Below are 26673 nucleotides of genomic sequence, written 5' to 3' on the forward strand. Positions count from 1 at the left end.
GACCCACTATTATGGAAGCCAGGACACATAGAGATCAGGTTAGTCTCAGGCTACTACGGACCCATATAACCTGGATCTTGTGCGATTGCTGGAACACTCAGGGTATATTCACACGAACGGACTCGCAGCAAGATTCTCGCTGCGAGTCCGGCAGGTCCTGGCAGTTCCCACACACGATATACTCGCTGCGGTCTGAATGACCGCAGCGAGTATGTAATTCTACCACCATTAACCCCTTCTGCTCCCGCCCGGCTCCCCCGCTGTAAGCATACATTACCTCTCCTTGCTGCACGGATCCGGCATCCTGCTCTCCCGTCCGGCCAGTGTGTTGCTCAGCCGCAGCCACTGATTGGCCGGATGGGAGAGCAGGACGCCGCACTACATTCACTACATTCAGGTTCGGTGAACAGCTCACTTCTGCATACATATTGAAAGATAAAGAATAGACAAAGCCAATACTTACTTTCCTCTTATTTAATAGCATTGAGAGTAGTAAGTGTCCAATGTCATTACTTTACAAGGTGCTGGAGATAATCCCTTATTCTTATAATCGTGCAAACCTGTCTAGTTATAGCAATTGAGGAACTAAAAAAAGCTCAATGCCACATTTCACTATTCCCACTCTACAATATCACATCATAAGAAGGTTGTCTAGGCTTAAAAAAGGCCTCTTTCTTCTAACAACAACACCTCTCCTGTCATCAGTTTGCCTGGGGGTTTTGCAGCTCAATTCCATTGAGGTGAATGGAACTGAATTGTAATACTACACACAACCTGAGGGCAGGGGTGGCGCTGTTTTGTAAGAAAGTAGCTGCATTTTTCTAATTCTGGATATTAGGTGTATTAGTATTTAAGGGTTTTTAATCAAAGAAGCTAAAAAGAGTGATTCTCAGTGTACCATGAATGGATCCCTCTAGCAAAAAAAAAAAAAGTTGTGTCCAAGGCCAACAACCCCTTTACAGAATAGGTGGTATTATTGGCTGCACTAAGGGCGCAATATAGAACAGCACCACTCTGCGCTATACAGCTACATACGATGTGAGGTCATCAAGAAATGTATCCAGATATCCCAGTATACGGGGAAAACATTGTGACCTCTTCTATTCTAAATGTTTGTCACTTTGGTGAATTACAACCAATTAAAGAGGACGTGGTCCATAACTGTTTCCATAGTTACCAATACTCAGATGGCAGCCAGGTCTAAGCCTTCTGACCACAATTGGGGCGATATACCTTTAATTTGCCTTTCATTAGACAAGACCCTCGCATGTCAGTGACACTATATACTGTATGCTTCACAATCTAGGATCCACAATGTGGTGACAGTAAATCTTTGGGGCGCTGTTCACACAGACATAATTAATAACCGTTATGGCTCTGATAGGTGGTGAGAAGCCCTTGAAGGACATGGATGTCCCTTACAATGTACTCATGTATCATCTCATTGTGCATTTGAGTGCTCCTGTATGGCTTTGGTCATCCTCTGGTACCAGGGCTTGATCTTGGTGTTCGCCATCATATCATCAAATGACTGCAGACCTTCCATAACTCTTAGGATCCCATATACGGCCTGTGGAGCGGTAGAGGACCCCGTGGTCAGTGCATCACATATAACAGGCATGAGAAACCTTCACCCCACTTCACTACTATTCCCATCATGCCTGGACAGCTAAAACTTTAGACAAGAACATCTTAGATATGTAATAGAAGTCGGTGTTACCAGATCTGCCAGATTCGGTTGCGAGCCACCAAGGAACGTCCTATTCTTCCCCACAGCTGCCACCCATGTATTGGCTGCCTTGTACAGATCCTGACGGACATCATCTTGTAAGTTGTGCCTGCAATAAAGGAGAATGAAGAGTTGGTCAGGGCCTTGTGACTTTTTTGCATTGAGCACAGGACCCCCGATACCCTGATACATAAAGGACTGTATGCAGAATGTGAGGTCAGGCAGCTGACAGTAAGCATAAAGCTGTGTACCGGTATACAGATAGAACAGGGGCAGATCTCCTACTCAGCCAAGGGTAGGGAACCTTGGCTCTCCAGCTGTTGCAAAACTACAACTCCAATTATGCCTGGACAGACAAAGCTTTAGCATGATGGGAGTTGTAGTTTTTCAACAGCTGGGGAGCCAAGGTTCCCTAGCCCTGTTCTAAGTAAAGACTGAATGAGCTAGATGTGACAACTGCTCCGAGTGCAAACGTGTCATTCCCTTTTATACAACTAGTGCTATGAAGGGGGTGATATACCCCACAGTGCCACATACCTGCTCTTCAGTCTCTTGCCAATGAAAAACATGGCAGTCGCGCCCACGTATTTGGCGAAGATGCCTTCCACAGAGCCAAAGTTCCCCTCTCGAACTATGTAGTCGAATGAGGCCAGAGCCTCCCCGGGTGTGCGGTAAACATTAGGAGAGATGAGGTGGACCAGCCATTCATCTGCCCACCGACGCCACTTAATTTCCTCCCTACGGAGAAGAAAAATTGTATTTTACATATGATAAATGGACAGATCCGATAATTCAGTATGCCCACTACCCCTCCATGCAGACACTTTATAATATTTCTATTCATTCCTTGCCACACCAGCATCGGTTATTGAGAGGTGATTCAGCATTTGATTACTGGTGTTAGAAGAAGTTAGATGCAGACCTAGGGAGTCCTGCCTGCACAATATGGATACATAGGCTGCAGGATGTATCCATGATTTACACGACTCCCTACGGGGAATCCAACTTCTTCAGCCACCAAATGGTGAATGATCAGACTCAGACATCCTCTCCTTTCTATCGGTTATCCATGTCACTGTGGACCATGGCGTGTGAACATTTCCACCACACTCCACCCTCATTATCGCTCTTCCATCTGACAGAGACAAAAGTCTCTACGACTCACTTCTGTGACTCTTTGGATTGGTACAGCTGCTTTGTCTCCTGTTCGTCCAGCATCAGCCAGTATCTGTTCTGGTACTCGGTCACCTCCTTCCCTTTGTCATTTGTCACCTGTATACCCGGATAGTAGGTCACAATCTCCTCCAGGCTTTTCCTTTTTTAAGACAAGAATACTAACAAGTGAAGAAGAAAAAAAAAAAAAAACAAGACACCGTATAAAAGAGATGAGTGACATTACTGAGTCTGCTCTTACCTGGACACCAGGAAAGTTTTCATGGCGCTGATGATCACTGAGGAGTCGTTCATTTGCTGACAGAAATTAAAATATATGGGTCAGTTCTCTTAAAGGGGCTGTCCAAGAGTGGCAAGATTTTATTACAACAAAAGTTGTAGTTTTGCAACAGCTGGAGAGCCATGTTTCCCTGCCAGCCAGCTGAACCCAGCATCTGTGGTTGGACCAGCTGACCGTCTACATCATATGGGGGCCTTCCACCAGATAATATTGGGGAAGGGAAGGGTTGGCCATGTTGGATCTCCACTGCTTCATCAATTTTTTTCAGATGAGCTGTCTGGCAGTGGCTTACAGCTCCTCATTTCAATTAGAATAAGTGAGTATCGCTAAACCCTCATGGATAGCTGTCAGCTGAACAAATGTTCATCCAGCAACTGCTGAAGGGATATGGCTGCATAAAGACCCACTTTATGTCACAGTCTTTTCTGCTGCCCATTCACAATATGACCGCAAGGTGCGAACACAGCCCATACTTACAAAGCAACTTACCAAAGTGGAATCCACACCGGCTATGAGAATGGGGACTTTTCTGTAACTGGAGAATTTGATCTCTTTCCGCAGGACCGGATTCACCTCCACAATCTCATAGGGCAGCTGGTGGTAATCCAGGAAGGCGCGGACCTTACTGCAGAAGGGGCATGTCTTGTACTGGTAAAGGGTAAGATGGAGACCTCCTTCCGGGGCCTGATAACAAGACAGTATTAGTATAACAAAGCAGACCATGTGCTATACCTGCAACAATGACAGACCCCCACCCCCCAACTATATACATGGGAGAAGAGCTATCAAAACTGCTGCAAAGGAAACAATGTTGCTATGGTAAAGTGTGCGCTCCAATTTCTTGATGTATACTATAGTCAACCACCTGAATTTTGTTTCAGAGCAAGTTTTGTTAGATCTCCTTGTGTAGTGATTGTACATCTTCAGGGACATATATAATAAGCAGAAGTAGTAATGGAGGGAACCCAAGAAATTCTCATAGACAAGGCCTTATGTGTCAAAGGCCTGCCCATGTACAGCGCTGCATTGCGCCTTTCTCTGTACTCTGATCAGCACACCAGGGCCAGACCTAAAGCTCCCATAGGTTATGGATCCATAATACAGCCACACATGTGAGCTGCCATGGGCATATAAGCTGTCTTTTTAGAGCACTGTTCACACTGGCATTCATTGCTGTGCAGATCATTAATCAGGGTCCCCCAATCGGTGGCTCCCCAGCTGTTGCAAAACTACAACTCCCAGGCTGCTGGCTGTCAGGTCATCCTGGGAGTTGAAGCTTTAAAACAGATGGAGAACTGTGCCGGCAGGGGGGGGGTAGATGGTGGTTGGCGATTTAACTTTACATCAGGGTTATGCTGGGAGTTGTAGTTTTGCAACTACTATAGATGGTAGTCTATCATGCATAGATGGGGCCACAGTGGGAAGTTCTGAGCCCCTCAGCAGCCATGATGACTTATTGGAAGGCCTTTCACAAAGCATCTAAGATCCCATTGATATAACTTCACAAGAGCCATGTATACACAGGCACAGGTGTAAAACTTGCGGCCCTCCAGCTGCTGCAGAACTACAATTCCCATAATGCCTGGGCAGCCAAAGACTGTATCCAGGTACTAGTAGTAAATGTGGGGAGGGCACCACCAAATACTGGAAGTCAGGGTGCTATAGTGCTGAATTGAGCCACAATGTAATAGGAGAAGAAAAGAAAGCACTATATCAGCACACCTTTGTAATGTCACAAAAATAAATCATTTTATTAGATCACAGAAAAGATGTTAAAAACATACAAACATGTAGTGCAATACATAACATGCACTACTGCCTCTGTCCATCATGGTGATATTATACCACCTGTAACCCTAAATAGGGGAAACCAAACATAAATGCACATAGATATGGGGTGCCGATAGGTGCATAGTCCAAGTATTAATTATGCGTAATATATTGCTCCCTCATTCTATATTCAAAAGTGCCCCAGTGCATAGAGATACAATACCCAATAGGCAAGATAATACAACCTGCACCACGGCTTATCGAGACGGACAGCAAGGAAAAACTGCGTTCCGTCACGCAATGCGACTTTGTCAGGGACCTTTTTTTTTTTTTTTAACAAGATGTTTTTAACATCTTTTCTGTGCTCTAATAAAATGATATATTTTTTGTGACATTACAAAGGTGTGCTGATATAGTGCTTGCTTTTCTTCGCCTATTACAAAGACTGTATCCAAGCTGTATAGAATGTATCTAAACTTTTAACCTAAAGAGACAGAAGCAGCTTATAGTGGCTCGGATCCGGGAGCTATGACCTCATCTGTACAATGAAGGTGCAGGGACGCTGATAAAACCTTATAAACTGAATCTGAACAGAGACAACAAGGCATAGGGCTCAGCCGACCATTGCCGACCATTGTTCTAGCAATCGCTGGTCTCAGATCCTCACCAATGTAAACCTGCCATTGGTTCGCCTAGGCAGTACAACCCTATCCATATTTTAGCCGCCATTTTGAGTGCTGTACCCCCCAAAATCCCTGTTTTGTATTGCCTAAAATCAGATCTTTCCAGGGATGGAACTCAGTGATCTTTCTGTATCAGGGAATCGCTAGAACCACAATTCCCTAATCCAGTCTGGAAGTTAGCGGCGAGGCCCCCCATAGGTGATAAGTGTAAGTATAGGCGTACCTTCACCTCCTCCTCCGCCCGCTGCTCCCCCAGGGAATACTGCAGGCTCCCATACACCCCACATACCCCCCCAACAGCAACCACCAGGCCCCACATCCTCCTGCCCCCACCCCCTGCCTCCTGCCACCTCCAGCCACTCCTGTACCCGCGCCAGCTGCCACTCAGACAGCTAAGCCAGCTCTGCTGAGCACCCAAGGGCACACTCCCCGCCTGCACTCGGCTCATTGAGTAAGGAAGCCGGCTAAAACTCCTGACACTAGAAGCTAATGAGCCCCTGACCACCACCCCGGGGCCACCCACACCGGCCCCCAACTGCCCCGCCAGCCGCCATGCCACAGCGCCCAGCTCATGAACCCTGTGAGCCGCCATCTTGCCCACAGCTAAGCCCCTCCCCTTCTTGTTAGAGAAGCCAAGGGAACCAATGGGAACGCAGAAAACGCCGGTTACGTCACCACCGTGAAAAGTATATTATGAAAGGGTCACATGACGACGGTCACATGACGAGGTGACCATGTCAGGACCGAATGGGGACCCGCAGGTTCCTCTGGGCGAAGCGTCCGGGGAGGAGGGTGAGTACGGCGCTTAACCCCTCATCTTCTGGAAGGATCTGTATCGATTAGATCGGGTCAAAATCGTTCGACATTATGTTTAGCTGCTGTTATAGTGATACCCATCCCCCACCCTCTCCTATAGTGGGGGATGGGGAACCTTCAGCCCTCCAGCTGGTGCAAAACTACCATTCCCATCATGCCTGGGCAGCCAAAGCTAAAGCTCAGGGAGCCTCAGGCTGTCCAGGCATGATGGGAATTGTAGTTTTGCACCAGCTGCCTCTAGCTGTTACTAAACTACAACTCCTATCTTGCTGAGAGTTGTAGTTTTACAATAGCTGGAGAGGCTGTGGTGTACAGCACTGATATAGGGAAGTTACCCCCAGTCTGTGGGGTTTTAAAACTACAGCACCCATCATGCTCCCACAGACTACCATACACTATATAGGAAATAACTCCCATCATGCTCCCCCAGACTACCATACACTATATAGGAAATAACTCCCATCATGCTCCCACAGACTACCATACACTATATAGGAAATAACTCCCATCATGCTCCCACAGACTACCATACACTATATAGGAAATAACTCCCATCATGCTCCCACAGACTACCATACACTATATAGGAAATAACTCCCATCATGCTCCCACAGACTACCATACACGACTGTATAGGAAATAACTCCCATCATGCTCCCACAGACTACCATACACTATATAGGAAATAACTCCCATCATGCTCCCACAGACTACCATACACTATATAGGAAATAACTCTCATCATGCTCCCACAGACTACCATACACTATATAGGAAATAACTCCCATCATGCTCCCACAGACTACCATACACTATATAGGAAATAACTCCCATCATGCTCTGACAGACTACCATACACTATATAGGAAATAACTCCCATCATGCTCTGACATACACCATACACTATATAGGAAATAACTCCCACCATGCTCCCACAGACTACCATACACTATATAGGAAATAACTCTCATCATGCTCCCACAGACTACCATACACTATATAGGAAATAACTCCCATCATGCTCCCACAGACTACCATACACGACTGTATAGGAAATAACTCCCATCATGCTCCCACAGACTACCATACACTATATAGGAAATAACTCCCATCATGCTCTGACATACCCCATACACTATATAGGAAATAACTCCCATCATGCTCCCCCAGACTACCATACACTATATAGGAAATAACTCCCATCATGCTCCCACAGACTACCATACACTATATAGGAAATAACTCCCATCATGCTCGAACAGACTACTATACACTATATAGGAAATAACTCCCATCATGCTCCCACAGACTACCATACACTATATAGGAAATAACTCCCATCATGCTCCCACAGACTACCATACACTATATAGGAAATAACTCCCATTATGCTCCCACAGACTACCATACACTATATAGGAAATAACTCCCATCATGCTCCCACAGACTACCATACACTATATAGGAAATAACTCCCATCATGCTCCCACAGACTACTATACACTATATAGGAAATAACTCTCATCATGCTCTGACATACCCCATACACTATATAGGAAATAACTCCCATCATGCTCTGACATACCCCATACACTACAGAGCAGTGTTCCCCCAGTCTGGAACATAACAACTGTTACAGAACTACAACTCCCATCATGTCCTGACCTCTGATCTGTGTACATACACTATAGAGCAATGTTTCCAAGTCTGGGGCTCAACAGCTTTAACAGAACTACAACTCCCATCTTGTCTTGTGTCACAACTGGAGAGCTACAGGTTGGGGGAACACTACTCTATAGTGTATGTACAGAGATCTGTCAGGGCATGATGGGAGTTGTAGTTATGTTGCAGCTCGAGAGCCCCAGACCGGGGGGAGGGGGGCACTGCACTATAATATATGTACAGAGATCTGTCAGGGCATGATGGGAGTTGTAGTTCTGTTATAGTTGTGGAGCTCCTGACCAGGGGAACACTGCTCTATATGTGCAGAGATCTGTCAGGACATGATGGGAGTTGTAGTTCTGTTAGAGTTGTGGAGCCCCAGGTTGGTGATCTCAGTCTATCTGGCTGGGTCACATGCTATTTACCTATAAACACCCCTCCTGTAGTGATGCTGTTGTGCACAGAATATTCTGGTTACATGCGGCCATTAGTAACAGAGCAGACGTGGCCGCCCACAGCATTGGAGATCTCTATCCAGCCCCACAGGCGGCTGACCAATTCATTGAGTTCTGGTCCTGTATAAAACCTGCCACAAAACTACAACTCCCATCAGGCCCGGCTGCAGGTTCCCTATCCCTGCTGTACAGGAACACTTCAAGCAAAAACTGCTACCATGTTATTTGAAGAGTCTGAGGGGCGGAGCATGGCACCAAAGAGATTCCCAGCGTCCCTTCGTATCAGATTTGGTCGGAATTATATAATCGATTCCTATCATCTCTTCCTCAGATTACGCAGCCTTGGACTTCATGTTGGACCAGATCAGCTTCTGCCTGGATCACTTAGAGGAGAAGAATGATCACTTGCACGCTCAGCTTCAGGACCTACTGGAATCCAACCGGCAGGCACGACGCGACTTCCAGGAGCAGCTAAGCCAGAGTGGAAGGGGCGACGTGCCGCAGCAGGGGGAGGGGCTGTGACCTCCACACAAAGCTGGCAACGACAGCCGCCTGAAAATGCACAACCCGGCCCGGAGAGACTGAAGGACATTGATCATGACAAGAACCTGACGGCTGTAATGCAATCTGGATCCGTATAGTTGGGGGTCTTCCCTATGTAGTGCTGCCTTATGGCAGGGTTTGCAAACCTGGGGCTCTCTAGCTGTTGCAAAACTACAACTCCCAGCATGCTCTGAGAGCCACAGGTTGGTGAAAACTGCCCTATAAAGTCACGGCCTACAATAGCTACCTGTAACCCTATTGTATTTCTCCATAGGTTTTTGTAATTTATTAAATGTTTTTATGTGTGAGCAGTGTCCTTTTATATATTGTACAGTAAGGGGGGGAGGGGGTTATATGGTAGATTTCACAGCTTCCCTACATGTAATAGTCTATGTCAGGGATGTCAAACTCAAGTACACAGTGGGCCACAATTAAAAACTTGGACAAAGTCGCCGGCCAACCATGATATATATTGAAGGATGCGAGCAGCATCCTACAGTAGTCTCCAGTATAGTAGCCAGCCCCCTCACAGCAGTGTCCCATATAGTAGCCAGCTCCCCCCATTTAGAAGACTGCATGGTGTCCTGTCACAGGCAGCCTGTATCAGGCGCGTTCTAGGCCACACGTCTAAAAGTGCTTGCAGCCTTGAAGTTAAGACATCGCAATAGATTATAATATTGGTGGTCCGGAAGACTGCCCATAGTATAATCTGTTGCAATGTCCTGTCAGCACTAGGAAATCAATTGATTTCCTCAGCAGGCTAAAAAATAACTGCACCGCAGGCCAGAGTTTGACCTGCCTGGTCTATGTGATTCCTAAATCACTTCCTTACCCCAGAAAAACAGCTCTTAAAAATTGGCTTCTAGGTATGTCTCTTCTCAATCTGCTGTCTACAGCGAGTTGTCAGGGGAAATCTGTCTCTAGGATAGAACACAGGAGGTGGGGGCGGGGCAATGTGCTCTGTATATGCCAGCTACCTGCTTCAGTCATCTTCACAAACGTACAAGGTTGTTGGTGCCACCTTCCCATTCTTTTTCACAGCCATAAGGTGGTGGAGGAAAGGGCTACAGGTAATACGCAGACTCGGGTGGCCATCTGGACAAGGACCTCACTGGCAGGCCCAGCTTCAGGTTTGAGGGCCCTTGGGCGACAGAGCCTCAGCGAGACCCTCATCCATCCATTTTGCACAATCACTTAGGATACCACTAACAAACACAAAGACACATTAGTGACTGATACACGACGCACATACAGCTGTCTTCTGCCTCCTCCTCTCTGGCCAGCTGATCTCCACACTGTAGTATTGGGGACCTGTGGGTCATGTGATCAGATCCTTCATCCCTATCTCTGCAGGATGCTTACAGGTCCCGCTCTTTCTCTCTCTTCTGATGTTCAGCCTCTCACCCTGCACTACAGTGAGGAGGCTGACCATCAGAATACCGGGCCCTTGGAGGCACTGCTCTAGGACCCCGGCACTTGACCGGGTAAACGCTGTGCTTGCACCGGCCCTGGTCAATGGAGATAAACTCTTGACATGTAGTGATGCCGAACGTCACCAGGAAATAACCTCCATGTGAAGGAAAGTTAGGACAAACCACCACAGAAAGTAGAAGGTACCATCACACTTTTAATTGTTTGAAATCTAAGAATATAATAATAGTAACAAATCAGATGAGGGTGGGGCTGCAATGCCCTGAACGTGCTTCCACCTCGGTGGCCTTTGTTCTTCTGACTGCTCAGACAAGATGGATCTACTTTAGGATACAATTACATAGTCAGGATAAAAGTAACAGCATCAAATGCGATGGTGAAGGACGGGGACATGAGCCCATTCTTCTGCAGAGTGAGTGCCATCATGGCCGCTGTACAGACACGTAACATCGGGATATCCAGTGTGGTGGACCCCACCTCAGCAGGTCTATGGTTGGTAAATCTATACTTCTCTAGTAGAGGATTGCAGAATTAGTCATTTCATCATCTATTCTTACGGTTCAGACTGCTCCATAGACAGATTACTGGATGCTCTAAACGGCAACCAATATTCTGCAGGAGGATTTAGGGGGCAATAGAGGATTAGTATTCAATGAATAATCCATCTTGTATTGCCCCACCGCATGTAGAGTAAAACAAACACTGGAGCAGCTAGCTCCTGATTAAAAGATATCCTACTGTTTTGTGTTCACAGCTTCTATCCAGACCTATGCGTCTCTATTGTTATAGACTACCAGGAAATGCTATGTAGTCTGATCCGGCAGTCTTGTTTTAAGGGAGTTAGAAAAACATGTCCACTTTCTTCCAGAAACAGCACCACTCTTGCCTCCAGTACAAGTGGGGTTTGCAATTAGGCTCCATTCACTTCAATGGAACTGAGCTGCACAACCTGGAGACAAGAGTGGTTCTGTCTGTTTTTCTAACGCTGGATAACCCCTTTAAGGTCCTGTTAGGCGACCCAATGTATGGCTGACCAACTAGCATACATTTTTAGAAACCATCAGCCATACATTTCCCTATATAAATGGGGATGTCTCTAGTCATCATTCTTGCAGCCCTGGCCTCGTGATTACCGAGCCGTGTAATAGGATCCATAAACGAGTGCTGATCAATGAGATCGACGCTCATTGTGCGAGAGACTCCCCTTCTATTAACACCCTATTCTACGCCCTGATAGGTCAAATAGCCAGGGCATGAGACAACGCCTTTAAGTAACAAATACTAGTTTTCTATAGAGATGAGCGAATCTCGAGCGCACTCGGGTATGTCCAAACCCAAGCATGTGGCAATTGAGTTAAGCTGGATGCAGCCCTAGAGAGCCCTGGAAAATATGGATACAGACATAGGCCATAGCCTGTATCCATGTTTACCATGACATCCTAGGGCTGCATCCAACTTCTTCAGTCACCGGTAATCAAATGCTACACACTGTTCGGACAGACCCGAGCATGCTTGAGATTCGCTCATCACACAGGGACTGCCTAATGTGTGATCTGCTTCAGGATTAGAAGAACCATGGAGACTACATACCTATATGTTACATTGTGCTTACCTATAGACCCTCATGCGTACTATATCTCAATAAGCCTGCTTATAGCCCATCTACTCTTACTCTAGCTGAATGGAAATCGATGCATTTCATCCTGTAAAGAACATGTAAGACTGGTCATTGATATACACGGCCTCACTAAGCTAAAATTATATTGCTGCAATAACTGAGCTTTGTCCTACCTGAATGAAGCTTCTCTAGCTTGCCCTAAGGCAGTGCAGAAGCAGTATCCTACTCTGTACACACTAATGGAGTCACACAGTGGAGCATAGACAGTGAACGCCACAGCTGAAGGGACAGTGACTGGCATGCAACGCTTCTGCTCCTGGACCCTGGCGGCCTGCATCGGTGGGATGAGCCTCTAGAGAAAAGATTCTACCAAATTCAATACAAAGCTGTAGTGTAAAACAACAATACAGTGCATCCTAGCCTCATATAGAAAAAAATGTAATGTTTGGGTTCAGCTGTTGTATCTCCCAGTCTAACCAATATTAAAATGCCCTCCCATGTGAACACAGATTGTGGACTATCTGACTGTGCGGAGCGAGGGCTGCCTGCTGGTGGATGAGGTTTCATCGCTACGGGCCGTTTCCCCCTGGCCCGGTTGTTCGCCCTTGACCTTGTCTTCCTTCTGGGGAGGAATCACTTCTTGATCCAGCAGGCAGCTCGAATCTTCCTCGCTTGTACCGATGACTGAATCAAAGACTGCCACGGAGTCTTCCGTATCAGCGCACTTGTTAGAGACGTCTCCTCCTCTGGCGCTGCCGCCTCCGTGTATATTTGCTGGTTTATTGCCACCATCCTGCAGAGGGACAGAGCCTCCATCTGCCGCCTTCCCCTGATTTCTGTCTTCATCCTCCTGGACAGACAGATCGGCTTCTGAATCCACACGGCTCGCTCTCTCGGCTTTGGATCTCTGGAAGCAAAGTGGTGCATCAATTAGGAAGGCGTTAAGGGGGTATCGCCATCTGAGCATGCTATCCGCTATCCGTGGGTATAGCTCAGCAATGCTAGGGCCAAATGAAGCTCATACTGTGCATACACAAGGGGGTCCCAGCAGTCAGACCCCCACCGATCAGCATGTTATCCCTCATTGTGTGAATAGAGATAACATGCATAGATGGAACACTGGGGGAGGCTCTCCATAATAAATAATGTGTTTTTTTTTATTACAGAAGCAATACCAGAATGGATTGAGCCTATGCCTAGCAAGAAGTGAGCAGCAAAGCCAAAGCACTCACTAAAGCCTCATCCATTTATAGCTTAGAGGGATCCTAAACATGTATGTAGGAACCCTAATATACTGTGCTATAGTGACTACTATAGGGCCTGTGGGGGAAGAGCATGAATCCTTGTGTCAGACTCTGCCTCTTAAAGCCCTACATGTCACATGACCTAGCACATCCCTTCTGACCAGATGGTTCCTTTTAAGTAGCAGAGCTTAATCTTTAGCGGTATACTATATCTGTGTAATATCTGCTTACATTCAGATTGCGTCTGCATCTGTATGAGGGATGATCATCGCCTTCAAGGCTTGATGTTAAAGTGAGTAAGACAGTGTTCACATCTACATCAGAGACATTTCATCACATATGATAGAAAAAAAGTAGTGTATTTTTCCATCAGAGAGATAGTAGCCTCTATGTAAACCGACAAGTCGAGAGGGTCCATCAGACGAGCTGATGTGTATAGAGCCTAAATCCTATAGGTAGTAGTTAAATATAGGAATTGACCCTTGCTAGTCCTACTTGATGTTAAAAACTGATGCTACGCGCCATAAAGCAAACATTTTCCTCTAGACTAGACGATCGCCATAACAAGCTATTAATTCAGGAAGCAGATGTTGAGCTCTGTAAGGTGGGAGGGAAATAGGCAAGAGGGAAGATGATCAGAAAAGCCATGTGATGACATACGACACACAGTGATCTAGAACAACAGCTAAGGACACTTGATAGGGTGTTCAATGTGACAGCAGAAACAGAGAGCGGGCGTATCAAACAAAACAGGAGCCAGGCCATGCAACAGGAGAAGGGTCTAACCTGGACGTTCTGAAAATGCACCAGGGACTTGCAGTGTGTGAGCCGAGCAGCAGAGTCACTAGGATAGAATTTGTGACACAGCCTGCAGAGATAACCCGCGACGGGGACCATATAATCCAGGCCTGTGAAACGGGAGGGCAAATCACAGAATGGATATCAAAAGGGGGAACACAAAAATAAAGAACAGAGCAGAGAGCATGATGAGGGAACCGGAGCGGGGGGGTGGGGTGGGAGAGAGAATATGACAGGATGGATGGATGGTTCACAGACAACAAATAATGCACAGGACTAAGAGCTGACTCCTACAGCCAAAGAGGGAGAGGATAGTTCCAGCAGGAAACCAAAGCAGATACTAGGGGGAACATTGTCTGGAAGCATAGGGAAGGAAGCCATGTTGATAATGTAATGCTTCCCTGGATATAGCTCCATCTGAGCCTCCACACCTGGGAGGTAAGCACTTAGCTATATGTGGTGGTGGTGGCAGGACTCACCATAGGCCGTATCTGCATTGTATTCTTCTTCCTCCTCTTCTTTGTGATCAGCAATGTTATCTTCTCCTTTATCCTGCAAAAAAACAATTCGCTAAGTTATGGGCCTCCTTAAAGCAATACACAAGAGCAGTACACAACCAACTCATGTGACCGGGCCCTGTGTACTACAAGCAGCTGTATACACCCCAGGCAAACAACAGAGCAATAAAAGCTGGCAAGCTACAGACCCAGGATCTACCAGGAACACTAACAGCGGAGGCTGGAAGAAAGGATGAGCTGGCTTATCAAGACATCTTCTGTCTAAAGAGAACTATGACAATATAGAAGTTTCTTGTACAGTCAGCTTTTCTATAGGCATGTGACTATGGACAACCCAGGGTATGTCATGTCACTAAAGGCCGATTATCGCAAAGGACCGTTGCTAGAAACAATAATCAGCCCATGTAAAAGTATCAGTGATCACCCAAGGAGCGGGAAAATGCCCGATCAACTAGCGCTAGCAAGCGCCCGCACAAAAGATGCTATCGGCCGCGCATTACCCTGTAAAGAGGGGATATGTGGTCAATAGCAATTTATTTAAATAACTGCATGAATACAAAGATCGTTCAGGCGGCACCGGGCAGCGCAAATGCGTAAATCCGGGTCACGCCAACTGAATGCGTAAAAAGACCCACTGATTCATCATTACACTACATATTCCAAGTACACAGAATCATAGGGCAATTTCTTTTTACCGGGACACATTCTGTTTCCTCAGAAAAGTCATCAGCGCTGACACCCTCGTCTTCATCATCATCGTCGTCATCATCCTCCTCCTCCTCAAAACAGCCCACGGCGTCCACTGTGATCAGTTCTTCGGACTCCTCTGGACTCCAGGTTTCTTTCTCAAGAAGCTTGACCTTTGGGAAATCGTGAAATCAGAAATTATGAGACATCCATACTATGAGTGCTGTACACTGTGCACATGGCTGTGTCTCCTTATGTCTAATTCTTATTCAGCAGTTATGTGACTTCTACCACAATGCTTGACGTCCATTAGCCAGGAGGAATAATAAGGGCAGCAGAGGTGAGACGTCTTCTCTTACCTCTTGGGACTTCTGCTTGTGCTCAGGAGACTTCATGTGCTCCACAAACTTGCGAGGAGTCTTGAAGTGGCGGCTGCAGACGGTGCAAAAAGGTCTCAAGGAGCGTTTAGCCATCTGAAAGCAGAGGAAGACTGTTCAATATGGAGGACGGCACCAATACAGAATATGTGACTGAAGTCTCTCTGAAGTCTTATACAGGGCAGCCTATATGTTATAATGACACGAACGCTGCTGTAAGGAGAAAATCAGGCTTGTAGCAACTTCCAATCGTAGGATGATTCAGAAGTTGGGCCAACAGCGATCAGCTGATGTTTTATTTATGGGAGTAAGGGCCCTATTCCACCGGACGATTATCGTTTGCATAATCGTTAACGATTAACGATCGCAAACGACCGCTATTGCAAAAGACCTGAAAACATTCATTCATTTCCATGAAACGATAATCCTTACTTATGATCGTAATTGCAATCGTTTTTCTTCGCTATTTATTCACTATTGCTTTGGTATCTATTGCGAACAACCGAACGACGTCTTATTCAATGTGAACGATTTGCGAACGAGCAACGATAAAAATAGGTCCAGGTCTTATAAAGCGATCAACGATTTCACGTTCGGTCGTTAATCGTTAACTGCATTTCAACAGAACGATTATCGTTTAGATTCAAACGATTTAACGATAATCTGAACGATAATCGTCCAGTGGAATAGGGCCCTAACCCAAGACAGGAAGAAGCACAAGACATAATAGCATGGCCATATAGCTCTGTGGCCCCTAAAAGCCTGAGCCCCTTTTTTCTAATGTATTACAATAACTATATAGATACCTTGTGTTCTTGAGTCCGGCGATGTCTGATGAGATCACAGCTGAAGTGAACCTGGCAGACATTGCACCACCTCATCTGCTTCTTCTTACTGTAAAGAAAACAGAACATCGATATCTCCAGTGTGATATCTTCCAAAACCGGCACCACGCTTGTCTCCAGGCTGCATTTCATATTGCAGCTCAGCTCTATGGACAGGAACGGTGCTGTTCTGCGAAGAAAGCAGCCATATGTTCCCAATCCTTCATGATTAAAGGACAACTCCGGCAATGTTCTTTTTTAGCATATTTAACACACATTACAAAGTTATATAACTTTGTAATGAGTGTAAATAAGCTGTGTGGCCCTGTCCCCCCCCCTTTCAGACCCCCGACCCCCTTTTCTCTCCCGTTCACTTCACTTGAACCTGGAAGTGAGGGAGTTCCGAAGACGCCGGCCGGAGATGGCAGAGTCGAGGCCGGCGGGAGATTCAAGTGGCGATCACACCGGAGGGATGGTGAGTATGAAGTGTGTGTGTGTCTGTTTTTTTTAGGCCCCGCCGCAGTTGTCCTTTAAATTCTTTTAAATCAACTGGTGCCAGAAAAAGCCACAGATTTGTAGTTTATTTCTATAAAAAAATCTCAAGTCTTCCAGTACTTCCAGCTGCTGTGTGTCCTGCAGGAAGTGGTGTATTCTTTCCAGTCTATGGGGATTTGCTACTGCTCTGGACAGTTTTAGACATGAACAGAGGTGGCAGCAGAGAGCACTGTGTCAGCCTGGAAAGAATACACCACTTTCTGCAAGACATACAGCAGCTGATAAGTACTGGAATACTTGATATTTTTTAATAGAAATAAATTACAAATCTCTAGCACCAGTTAATTTGAAAAAAAAAAGAAATTGGGGGTGAACAACCCTTTTAACCCAACATTTGCGTTTTAAACTCTGATTATACAGAAATATATAGAAGAAATTCTTACTCGGGTCTAATTCTGCATCACTCACCTATCTCTGGTCCCCATGACACCCTGACCATCCTTTGCAGTGGGGAGGAGAGTAACCAGGCAGGCATTGCTGAGATGCTGGATTTCCTGGATCTTTTTGTGATGTTGGGAAGTGACCAGATGAGACTGGAAATTCTGAGGTAAGGATTACAATTTAGTATGATACATGGTCCATGAAACACCCGCCTATGCCAGGTCACACAATCTAGTTGTACCTGTAAGCTCTGGTAGCTGGTTTTGCAGATATAGCAGCAGAACCTGGGGCCGCTGGGTGTCGAGCCGCCAGACATGGGTCTCTTCTCAGCACACGCCGGCTGTAGGGCTGTGGTGCGACTCTCACTGCGAACCTGGATGGTGACCTTCAATGCACGTCCACCGCTCATACCCTGCATAGGGGGAAATCGTAACTTATCACCATGGGCCATTAAAGAAGCAACATGGTACACCTGTATAATTCTCTGCTACACCAACCTCTGAGGACTGTGACTTCACGCTGCGCTCCTCGGAAACTGCTGCTGTCCCTATAACAAGAAGCAAGTCAAAGGATTCTCAGAATATGTCTACTAAGGAAATACTCCGCAACCGGGCAACTCACATATGGGCCCACGTGGATTAGGAGGGTCTTTTACTGAAAAGCTGTTCTTTGGGGAAGTCAATGAGAAATCACTACTAGTGCCTGTGTGCATAGCATTGCATAACTTCTATTCAAGGGGTTTTTGTATAAGTTGCTTAAAGGGGTACTCTAGCTACAAATAATTTCTTTCAAATCAACCGGTCTCAGAAAGTTATCAAGATTTTTTATTTATTTCTATTTAAAGCCTTCCAGTACTTATCAGCTGGTGTATGACCTGCAGGAAGTGTTGTTTTCTCTCCAGTCTGACACAGTGCTCTCTGCTGCCACCTCTGTCCATGTCAGGAACTGTCCAGAGTAGGAGCAAATCCCCATAAAAATTCTCTCCTGCTCTGGACATTTCCTGTCACGGACAGAGGTGGCAGCAGAGAGCACTGTGTCCGACTAGAAAGAATACACCACTTCCTGCAGGATATACAGCAGCTGATAAGTACTGGAAGACCTGAGATTTTAAAATAGAATTTACAATTTACAAATCTATATAACTTTCTGAAATCAGAAGATTCGAAAGAAAAAAAATCCCTGGAGGACCCCTTTAAGATCACAACCGCTATAAAACCCCAAGTGAAATCAGAATGTTGGAGAGACATTTGAAAAGTTTTTTTTAGTTGAGGTCTGAAAGATCAAGAGAACGAGCTGGGAGAAGAGCATGCTTAGTGCATTCTCTCCCGCCTCTATGTCACATGACCAGAATGGACTGTCAGCCTATGGGGTTGACCTGGTCTCATGATCATTTAAAAAGTTTTAAAGCCGACCTGTCAGCAGAAAAACAAGGGTGTAAATAAGTCTGTGGCTAGAAGGGGCATACTGTTCTTATATCCATAGTCTATGCCAGTCCTGACATAGAAGTCAATTTGTTAATATGCAAAAAAAAGCTTAAAAGCCCAGGGGGCGTTTGCCAGTACAGCACAAGCCCAGTCTATGTCCCTTCTTGAGCACCTCTGGACCCGTTCCATTCACCTACCCCATCTGACTAACAGCCACTAGGTAAAGAGGACATGGGCCCCACAGACGCAAGTACAACCACTTCCTTAGGACCCCTAGCGAAATGCCTCTAGTTACCTTGTGCAGTGAAGCCGGTCTCTTCTGTACCAATCTCCGAGCTGCAGAGAGAACAGACAGACATTGATCACATCGAGCCATATCATTTTACAGATGAAGACAAAACCATTCATTGTACAAATGCAGAATCCTGCTGCTATTTATGAAGAGAGAGATGGTCCTTGTTCTGCGGCAACAGCCCTAACACTCAGCAGGTGTGACCTACGCCTCATGCATCCTATACACATTATAGGGATCTAGTGCTCACGTTTCTTCAGCTCCTGACTGCTTACTAACCTTGGTCTCAGTGTATTTTGGCTCAGTACAACTTCCTGTGATTTATGGGGCACTAATGTTATGACACAGTGCTCTCTGCTACCACCTCTGTCCATGTCTGGAACTGTCCAGGAATCCCCATAGAAAACCTCTTCTGCTCTGGACAGTTCCTGACATGGACAGAGGTGGCAGCAGAGAGCACTGTATCAGACTGGAAAGAATACACCACTTCCTGCTGGACATACAGCAGCTGATAAGTACTGGAAGACTGGAGATTTTTAAATAAAAGTAAATTACAAATCTATATAACTTTCTGACGGCAGTTGATTTGAAAGAAAGAAAACATTTCACCGGAGTACCCTTTTAAATCAATTGTATGCCTGGAACACTACTATGTATTGTACTAAATACTTGGAGGAACTAAACATATTAGACGACAACTGATATTACCCAAGACAGACAATGTACATGAGTTTATGAGACAGACAGTCGAGTTGTAAGCTTGTTATAAAAGTGTTTTTTTTTCTGGAGAACACATATTACAGACAGGGGGTGGAGAGTGAAGGCTGTCATACAATATAGATAGCTGTCAGTGGATCCAACTCAGGGGAACAAGGGATGGCATGTCTTTTTGATAAGCTTTGATGCTTATCCCATCCCTGTAAAGCTTCAAACATGCACGTCAGCCAAAAGCCTAGGATCACCAGCCATCTAAAGTGCATGATCCGCTATAGAGACCAGGGAACAGAAGAGACATGCTACACATACAGACACCATAGACAGCACACAGGGGAGCATGAGCGGTGATGAGGAGGGGGTGTTAGTGCAGCTCGGTCAGCTTCTTTAGCGTTACCTCCTTGCTCTCTTGGCTGAAGGTTCAAGGGGGTCGGTAATGCTGCATTCAGTTAGATTTTCGGTGTCTGCAATGACAAGGTTGTGAAAGCAGACGGGGTACAAAGAGCCGAAGGGAGAAAATTAGCCACCAGTAGAGACAGTGGGAAAGGAAATAATGTACACAGTAATGGCTTCTCAGCTTAAAGGGCCAGTAACACCGCATCTCTTGTCTACTATATACTGTGCAACATCCTGCACTAAGGATGTGCATACATGGTCCTGTATGTATAATCATATAGTCCTGAGTGTCATCATTTATGTAGAGAACCCTTTGAAAGAGGTACAGCCATCTTCTAAAATATTAGAGGGGACCTTAAAGGAGAACTATCAGCAGGCTGGACAAATCTAACCTGCTGACATGTCCCTATTGTGCACCAGGCACTGAGGATGAAGGCATGTGTCTTACCTTCATCCTCAGCACCCCTTGCACAATAAGGAAATATCAGCAGGTTAGATCCATCTAACCTGCTAATAGGTCCCCTTTAAGAGGGTTTAAAGTGTCATTTCAATTTTTTTTGCAGAATTCAATAATACGGGCGATTTAAGGAAACTTTGTAATTGGGTTTATTAGCCGAAAAATGCATTTTTATCATGAGAAAGCAGTTTGAAGCACTCCCCCCTGTCTTCATTGTTCTCTATGGGGAGGGGAGGGGTGGAGGGAGATGAGGCACCAAAACAGGACAACAAAGCGTTAATTTACAGCTACATCATGGGGCTCCTCTAAAGTCAGCACTGACCTCTCTGACTTCTAAATAGAGGCTTTCACACAGTTCCTGCTGTGCAATCCTTTGTTCTCTGCTCTCTGCTGCCAACTAATCTCCCTCCTCCCCTCTCCATAGATTACACAGGGCTCGACGGATGTAAAAGAGTCGAGATTTCCTGATAATGAGCAGTGGATGACAGAAAGGAGAGGAGGGGGGGACCTGGGGAAAGGCTTTTTGAATGCAGATAATGGCAGATTTGCCCAATAAACCCAGTTACATAGTTTCTTAAAATTGCCTGGAATATTGATTCCTGCACAAAAAAAAAACAAAAAACGACAGTTACACTTTAAACCCCAGCGATTGTGAGAATGAATATGTACCAGTACGAATACGCACTTCATAGCACTACAGTCGGCCCCATGGGGAGGGAAGGCCAGACCCCTGCTAATCATAAAGCAGTGGCATAAGCTATCACTTTATACGATGAGAATTCCACTTCAAAGAACTTTCTGGATTGGTTTTCACTGTTATAGTAAGTAAAAGTTTGGATACTTCTTCCTTATCTGACAAGGCTTGGGTGTTACTTTCCCTTTAAGCTAAGACACTGGTAAAATCAAAAATATGTCGAGGGTCTGAAATGGGTTAATATAACTTGCTTTACATGCAGTATATAATATGTTTGTCATTTCACTCAAAAAGTGATAAAAATAGCAGAACAGAACCTAGGTAGCAGCTACCGCTCACTACAAACCATGATGATGATCAGTATCGGGTCTCTATAGATCTGCCCCTAGTGGCTACACTGCCGCGCTGTACACATGTGATGCTAATACGCACTGTAGTCTCAAAATATGAAAGAGGTTGCCCAGGCTTAGAAAAACATGGCCGCCTACTTCCAGAAACAGCGCCACTCTTGGCCACATTTTGCGTGTAGGTTCTGCAGCTCAGTTCCATAGAAGTGAATGGAGCCCAGAGTAATATCACACACAACCTGAGGACAGGGGTGGCGCTGTTTTTGCCAGAAAGTAGCTGTATTTTTTTCTAATCCTGGAAAATCCATTTAAGTTAGTTTTCCAGGATTTTATATTCCTGTGTGATCAGTGAAAGACAAAGAGGCAGCGATGCTCACTGAAAGGCCGAGGCCGATGGTTAGGTCCGGAAATGCGGTGTAAACATCCCTGTCTGTTCTATGTAGTAGCGGTGTAAGTAATGGCCGGTCGCCTCACTAACCTTCTGAGTTCAGACTTTCATCGGCTTCGGATGCAGTCGGGGGAAGCTCAGCGTTTGCTCTCTCAGAGCTTGTGTCGTTGGTGTCTTTGCCCGGTACAGAGGAGCCCGGCTCACTATCCTTCTTGGTATCAGAGCTCTTGTAGTGGTCCTATAACCAGAAAGGGACGGCAGAGCGTTTAATATCAACAAATGCAGTAGTCTCTAAAAAGGAAGTAGGGGCTGTATACTTGGCTATACACGGTAGTGAGCTTAATGCCGACTAAAAGTAACTATAGTAGCTAAAATGGTAATACTTCCTGTTACTGGATCTACAGCTGCACAGATAGGAGTCCAAAAACAACACTTGGTCCAGCATGTATTAAAGGGGTTCAGAAAAAAAAAAATCTTTCAAATCAATTGGTGCTAGAAAGTGCAGTGTCTTCTATAAGGATTTGCTCCTGCTCTGGACAGTTCCTGACATGGACAAAGGTGGCAGCAGGGAGTACTCTGTCAGACTGGAGAGAATACACCACTCCATGCAGGACATACAGCAGCTGATAAGTACTGGACAACTGGAGATTTTTAAATAGAAGTAAATAATAAATCTCTGGCACTCTCTGATACCAGTCGATTTGAAAGAATTTTTTTCCACTAAATTACCCCATCTAAAGAACACCCCCCCCCCCCAAAAAAAAAAAAAAAAACTTACAAAAAGAAAAAGGTGTTTATAGGGAAAGTAAAATACTTTACTGATCACAGGAAATATTAAGAAGATATCAAGATCCTGGACCTGGTAATAATATAAATGTGCAGTGTTCCCCTCTGGAGGGCAAAGTGTTGATGCCCAAACACTGCGTGGAAAGTGCTGGATGGAGTGTTATTTCTGGTGAAGTACATGTATATGCACAAGCCAGGTGGGATCCGAGCCCCGAGGACTACTTATCGGTGAGCCTCCACTGTGATCTATTACTTGCATAGCTAGGAGTCCCCTTACCTTGTGATACACTCGCGGCTGCTGGAAAGGCATGGGTGGGAAGGCCATGCCTGGACCTTTCACTGTAACTCCCATGGGAGGGATCCCCAGGATGGAGTGTCTTGCAGCTGATGTAAAGAATGGGGGCATTGGCGGTGCTACCATGCTGAGACCCCGCAGGTTACCTGCAAAGGAACAATCTACACATCATCACCTATGACATAACGGTTTCTCATTCATCATTCCTCAATTGCTGTAAAGGGACCTTAAAGGGATTATCCACCATTAGAAGAACATGGCTGCTTTCTTCCAGAGACAGCACCACTCTTGGGGTTTGCAATTAAAGCGATAGTTTAGCACAAAAAAATATTTTTAAACAAATGGTGCCAGAGACTTGTACTTTTGTTCTATTAAAAAATGTCTAGTCTTCCAGTACTTATGAGCTGCTGTACGTCCTGTATTCTCTCCAGTGCTCTCTGCGGCCACCTCTGTCCATGTCAGGAACTGTCCAGAGCAGAAGTCAAATCCCCATAGAAAACCTCTCCCCTCCAGACTGGAAAGAATACACCACTTCCTGCAGGACAGGCAGCAGCTGATAAGCACTGGAAGACTGGAGAAGTAAGAGAAGTAAATTACAAATCTCTGGCACCAGTTGATTTAAATTTTTTTTTTTTTTTTTTGCTAAAGCTCAATGAAAGAGAGTTGCAAAATCCCACCTAAACTGGAGACAAGAGGCTGTCTCAGGAATGAAAAAAAAAAAACCCCAGCTACTTTCTTGCAAAAACAGCGCCACCCCTGTGCTCAGGTTGTGTGTGTGGTATTACACTTCAGCTCTATTCACTTCCATGGAACTGAGCTGCAGAACCTACACCCAAACTAAGGACAGGGGATGCGCTGTCTCTGGATGAAAGCGGCCATGTTTTATTAGGCCTCCCTTTAAGTGAGTGCACTTACCCTGCATCTGCTGCATCAGTAAAGCCCGCTGTATCATGGGGTGGGTGTTTAGAAGCCTGGCGGGATTGGATGCTCGCAGGTTTAACATCTGCTGCGGTTGCTGGTGCTGGACCGGGGTTGGCATTGGCCTGTGTACAGAGAGTGTTAGTATGGAGGCGCCATAGATGACAGACAGGTGTGACGGGAGGCGGGCTTCTCTTACCTGGGCGCTGCATGCTGGGCAGGGAGCGGGTGCTGTGCTGGCTGCTGCACCGTGTGCTGCTGCTGCTGCTGCTGGAGGAGATGCTGGAGCTGGATGAGCTGGTGGAACTGCTGCTGCTGCTGCTGGTTAAACATCTTCACAGCAATGGACACCTAGGACAAGAGAGAAGTCATGTGACCCCAGAGGTCAGAGCCCCACCTGACAGTTCTGCCCATACAGGCCAGTGAGCGCCCCCTATGGGAAATTCAACAGCCTGATATGACGACATGGCTCACACACATGAATTACGTATGTCTAGCTTATATTACATGCTAGCCATCAGCTGCCACCTCCATCCACCGACCGCACTGAGGATGGGCACTGAGGAAGCACATACATGTTATATGATGGGGTGGGCACTGAGGGGGGGGCACATACATGTTATATGATGGGATGGGCACATACATGTTATATGATGGATGGGCACTGAGGGGGGGCACATACATGTTATATGATGGGATGGGCACATACATGTTATATGATGGGATGGGCACATACATGTTATATGATGGGATGGGCACATACATGTTATATGATGGGATGGGCACATACATGTTATATAATGGGATGGGCACTGAGGGGGGGCACATACATGTTATATGATGGGATGGGCACTGATGGGGCACATACATGTTATATAATGGGATGGGCACTGATGGGGCACATACATATTATATGATGGGATGGGCACATACATGTTATATGATGGGATGGGCACTGATGGGGCACATACATGTTATATAATGGGATGGGCACATAAATATTATATGATGGGATGGGCACATACATGTTATATGATGGGATGGGCACTGATGGGGCACATACATTTTATATGATGGGATGGGCACATACATGCTATATGATGGGATGGGCACATACATGCTATATGATGGGATGGGCACATACATGCTATATGATGGGATGGGCACATACATGTTATATAATGGGATGGGCACTGGGGGGCACATACATGTTATATAATGGGATGGGCACTGGGGGGCACATACATGTTATATAATGGGATGGGCACTGGGGGGCACACACATGTTATATGATAGGGGGGCACACACATGTTATATGATAGGGGGGCACACACATGTTATATGATAGGGGGGCACACACATGTTATATGATAGGGGGGCACACACATGTTATATGATAGGGGGGCACACACATGTTATATGATAGGGGGGCACACACATGTTATATGATAGGGGGGCACACACATGTTATATGATAGGGGGGCACACACATGTTATATGATAGGGGGGCACACACATGTTATATGATAGGGGGGCACACACATGTTATATGATAGGGGGGCACACACATGTTATATGATAGGGGGGCACATACATGTTATATGATAGGGGGGCACACACATGTTATATGATAGGGGGGCACATACATGTTATATGATAGGGGGGCACATACATGTTATATGATAGGGGGGCACATACATGTTATATGATGGGGGGCACATACATGTTATATGATGGGATGGGCACATACATGTTATATGATGGGATGGGCACATACATGTTATATGATGGGATGGGCACATACATGTTATATGATGGGATGGGCACTGATGGGGCACATACATGTTATATGATGGGATGGGCACATACATGTTATATGATGGGGGGGGCACATACATGTTATATGATAGGGGGGCACATACATGTTATATAATGGGATGGGCACTGGGGGGCACATACACCCCCTCCCACCTCTCAGCATATAACATGTACGCGTCCCATCATCTCTCCTTCTGCCATAGAGGTGGGCACTGAGGGGGCACACACATACCATGCCCGCGCCCTCTCCCCCACCCGCACTGATGTATGGCAGCACCGGGCGGGCACCACGTCCTTCCCGTACCCCCAGCGGCCTCCGCTTACCGGCTCTCACCGGGCTGTGCACTCCTTCCTATGGACAGCTGGGTCCTCCCCGGAGCCCCCTCAGCCAGGCCTCCTCCTCTCCTGCAGCACAGCAGACAATGGGGAGCAGCCGGCACATGCGCGCAGCGCGCCCTCTGCTGGCCGGAGGTCTGAGGTGTCAGTGATGGCAGCAGGAGAGGAGCTGTGTGCAGTGTATGGGGCCAGGCTGAGGCTGCTTCTTATTCACATGATTTTTATATTTCCCAAAATAAATAGAGACTGGGCCAAACAATTAAC

The 26673-nt window shown here is 46.0% G+C and overlaps 3 protein-coding genes across 6 annotated transcripts; 1 reads left to right on the forward strand and 2 right to left on the reverse strand.

The window, feature by feature from the left end:
- Positions 1-459: 459 nt before the first annotated feature.
- PTGES2 (prostaglandin E synthase 2) lies at positions 460-8854 on the reverse strand. 2 transcript variants are annotated; one of them, XM_069986510.1, is made up of 7 exons: positions 8786-8854; positions 3672-3866; positions 3144-3199; positions 2895-3044; positions 2267-2467; positions 1721-1838; positions 460-1570 (listed from the first exon to the last, which is right to left on the reverse strand). In XM_069986510.1, exons 1-7 carry the CDS (start codon positions 8816-8818, stop codon positions 1442-1444), a joined length of 882 nt encoding a protein of 293 aa, XP_069842611.1. In that variant the 5' UTR covers positions 8819-8854; the 3' UTR covers positions 460-1441. The 2 variants fall into 2 exon arrangements, with proteins under 2 accessions (XP_069842611.1, XP_069842612.1); XM_069986511.1 differs by lacking the exon at positions 8786-8854 and adding an exon at positions 5859-6256.
- On the forward strand, positions 6337-9419 carry BBLN (bublin coiled coil protein). The gene is made up of 2 exons (XM_069986512.1): positions 6337-6427; positions 8900-9419. Exons 1-2 carry the CDS (start codon positions 6370-6372, stop codon positions 9088-9090), a joined length of 249 nt encoding a protein of 82 aa, XP_069842613.1. The 5' UTR covers positions 6337-6369; the 3' UTR covers positions 9091-9419.
- A 1299-nt stretch (positions 9420-10718) lies between these two features.
- Positions 10719-26503, reverse strand: CIZ1 (CDKN1A interacting zinc finger protein 1). Of its 3 annotated transcripts, none has more exons than XM_069986840.1 (16): positions 26398-26503; positions 24455-24606; positions 24253-24380; positions 23320-23483; positions 22347-22494; positions 20372-20438; positions 19264-19304; positions 18042-18091; positions 17786-17956; positions 17572-17705; positions 16591-16678; positions 15767-15880; positions 15416-15580; positions 14682-14754; positions 14191-14312; positions 10719-13067 (listed from the first exon to the last, which is right to left on the reverse strand). In XM_069986840.1, exons 2-16 carry the CDS (start codon positions 24586-24588, stop codon positions 12678-12680), a joined length of 1989 nt encoding a protein of 662 aa, XP_069842941.1. In that variant the 5' UTR covers positions 24589-24606; positions 26398-26503; the 3' UTR covers positions 10719-12677. The 3 variants fall into 3 exon arrangements, with proteins under 3 accessions (XP_069842941.1, XP_069842942.1, XP_069842943.1); XM_069986841.1 differs by having other exon boundaries at positions 26408-26490; XM_069986842.1 differs by lacking the exon at positions 14191-14312 and having other exon boundaries at positions 12904-13067.
- Positions 26504-26673: the final 170 nt, after the last annotated feature.

Source organism: Dendropsophus ebraccatus, chromosome 10 (assembly GCF_027789765.1).
Source record: "Dendropsophus ebraccatus isolate aDenEbr1 chromosome 10, aDenEbr1.pat, whole genome shotgun sequence".
Lineage (NCBI taxonomy): Eukaryota > Metazoa > Chordata > Amphibia > Anura > Hylidae > Dendropsophus > Dendropsophus ebraccatus.

Coding starts and splice junctions, on each gene's coding strand:
- BBLN (XM_069986512.1), top strand. CDS start 6,370: ATGTCAGGACCGAATGGGGACCCGCAGGTTCCTCTGGGCGAAGCGTCC. Junction 6,428..8,899: donor CGAAGCGTCCGGGGAGGAGG/GTGAGTACGGCG, acceptor TCTCTTCCTCAG/ATTACGCAGCCTTGGACTTC.
- CIZ1 (XM_069986840.1), bottom strand. CDS start 24,588: ATGTTTAACCAGCAGCAGCAGCAGCAGTTCCACCAGCTCATCCAGCTC. Junction 23,484..24,252: donor ACTGATGCAGCAGATGCAGG/GTAAGTGCACTC, acceptor GTTCCTTTGCAG/GTAACCTGCGGGGTCTCAGC. Junction 18,092..19,263: donor GACCGGCTTCACTGCACAAG/GTAACTAGAGGC, acceptor TTCTTGTTATAG/GGACAGCAGCAGTTTCCGAG.
- PTGES2 (XM_069986511.1), bottom strand. CDS start 6,227: ATGGCGGCTCACAGGGTTCATGAGCTGGGCGCTGTGGCATGGCGGCTG. Junction 3,200..3,671: donor CCGGTGTGGATTCCACTTTG/GTAAGTTGCTTT, acceptor AATTTCTGTCAG/CAAATGAACGACTCCTCAGT. Junction 2,468..2,894: donor CAATCCAAAGAGTCACAGAA/GTGAGTCGTAGA, acceptor TCTTCTCCGTAG/GGAGGAAATTAAGTGGCGTC.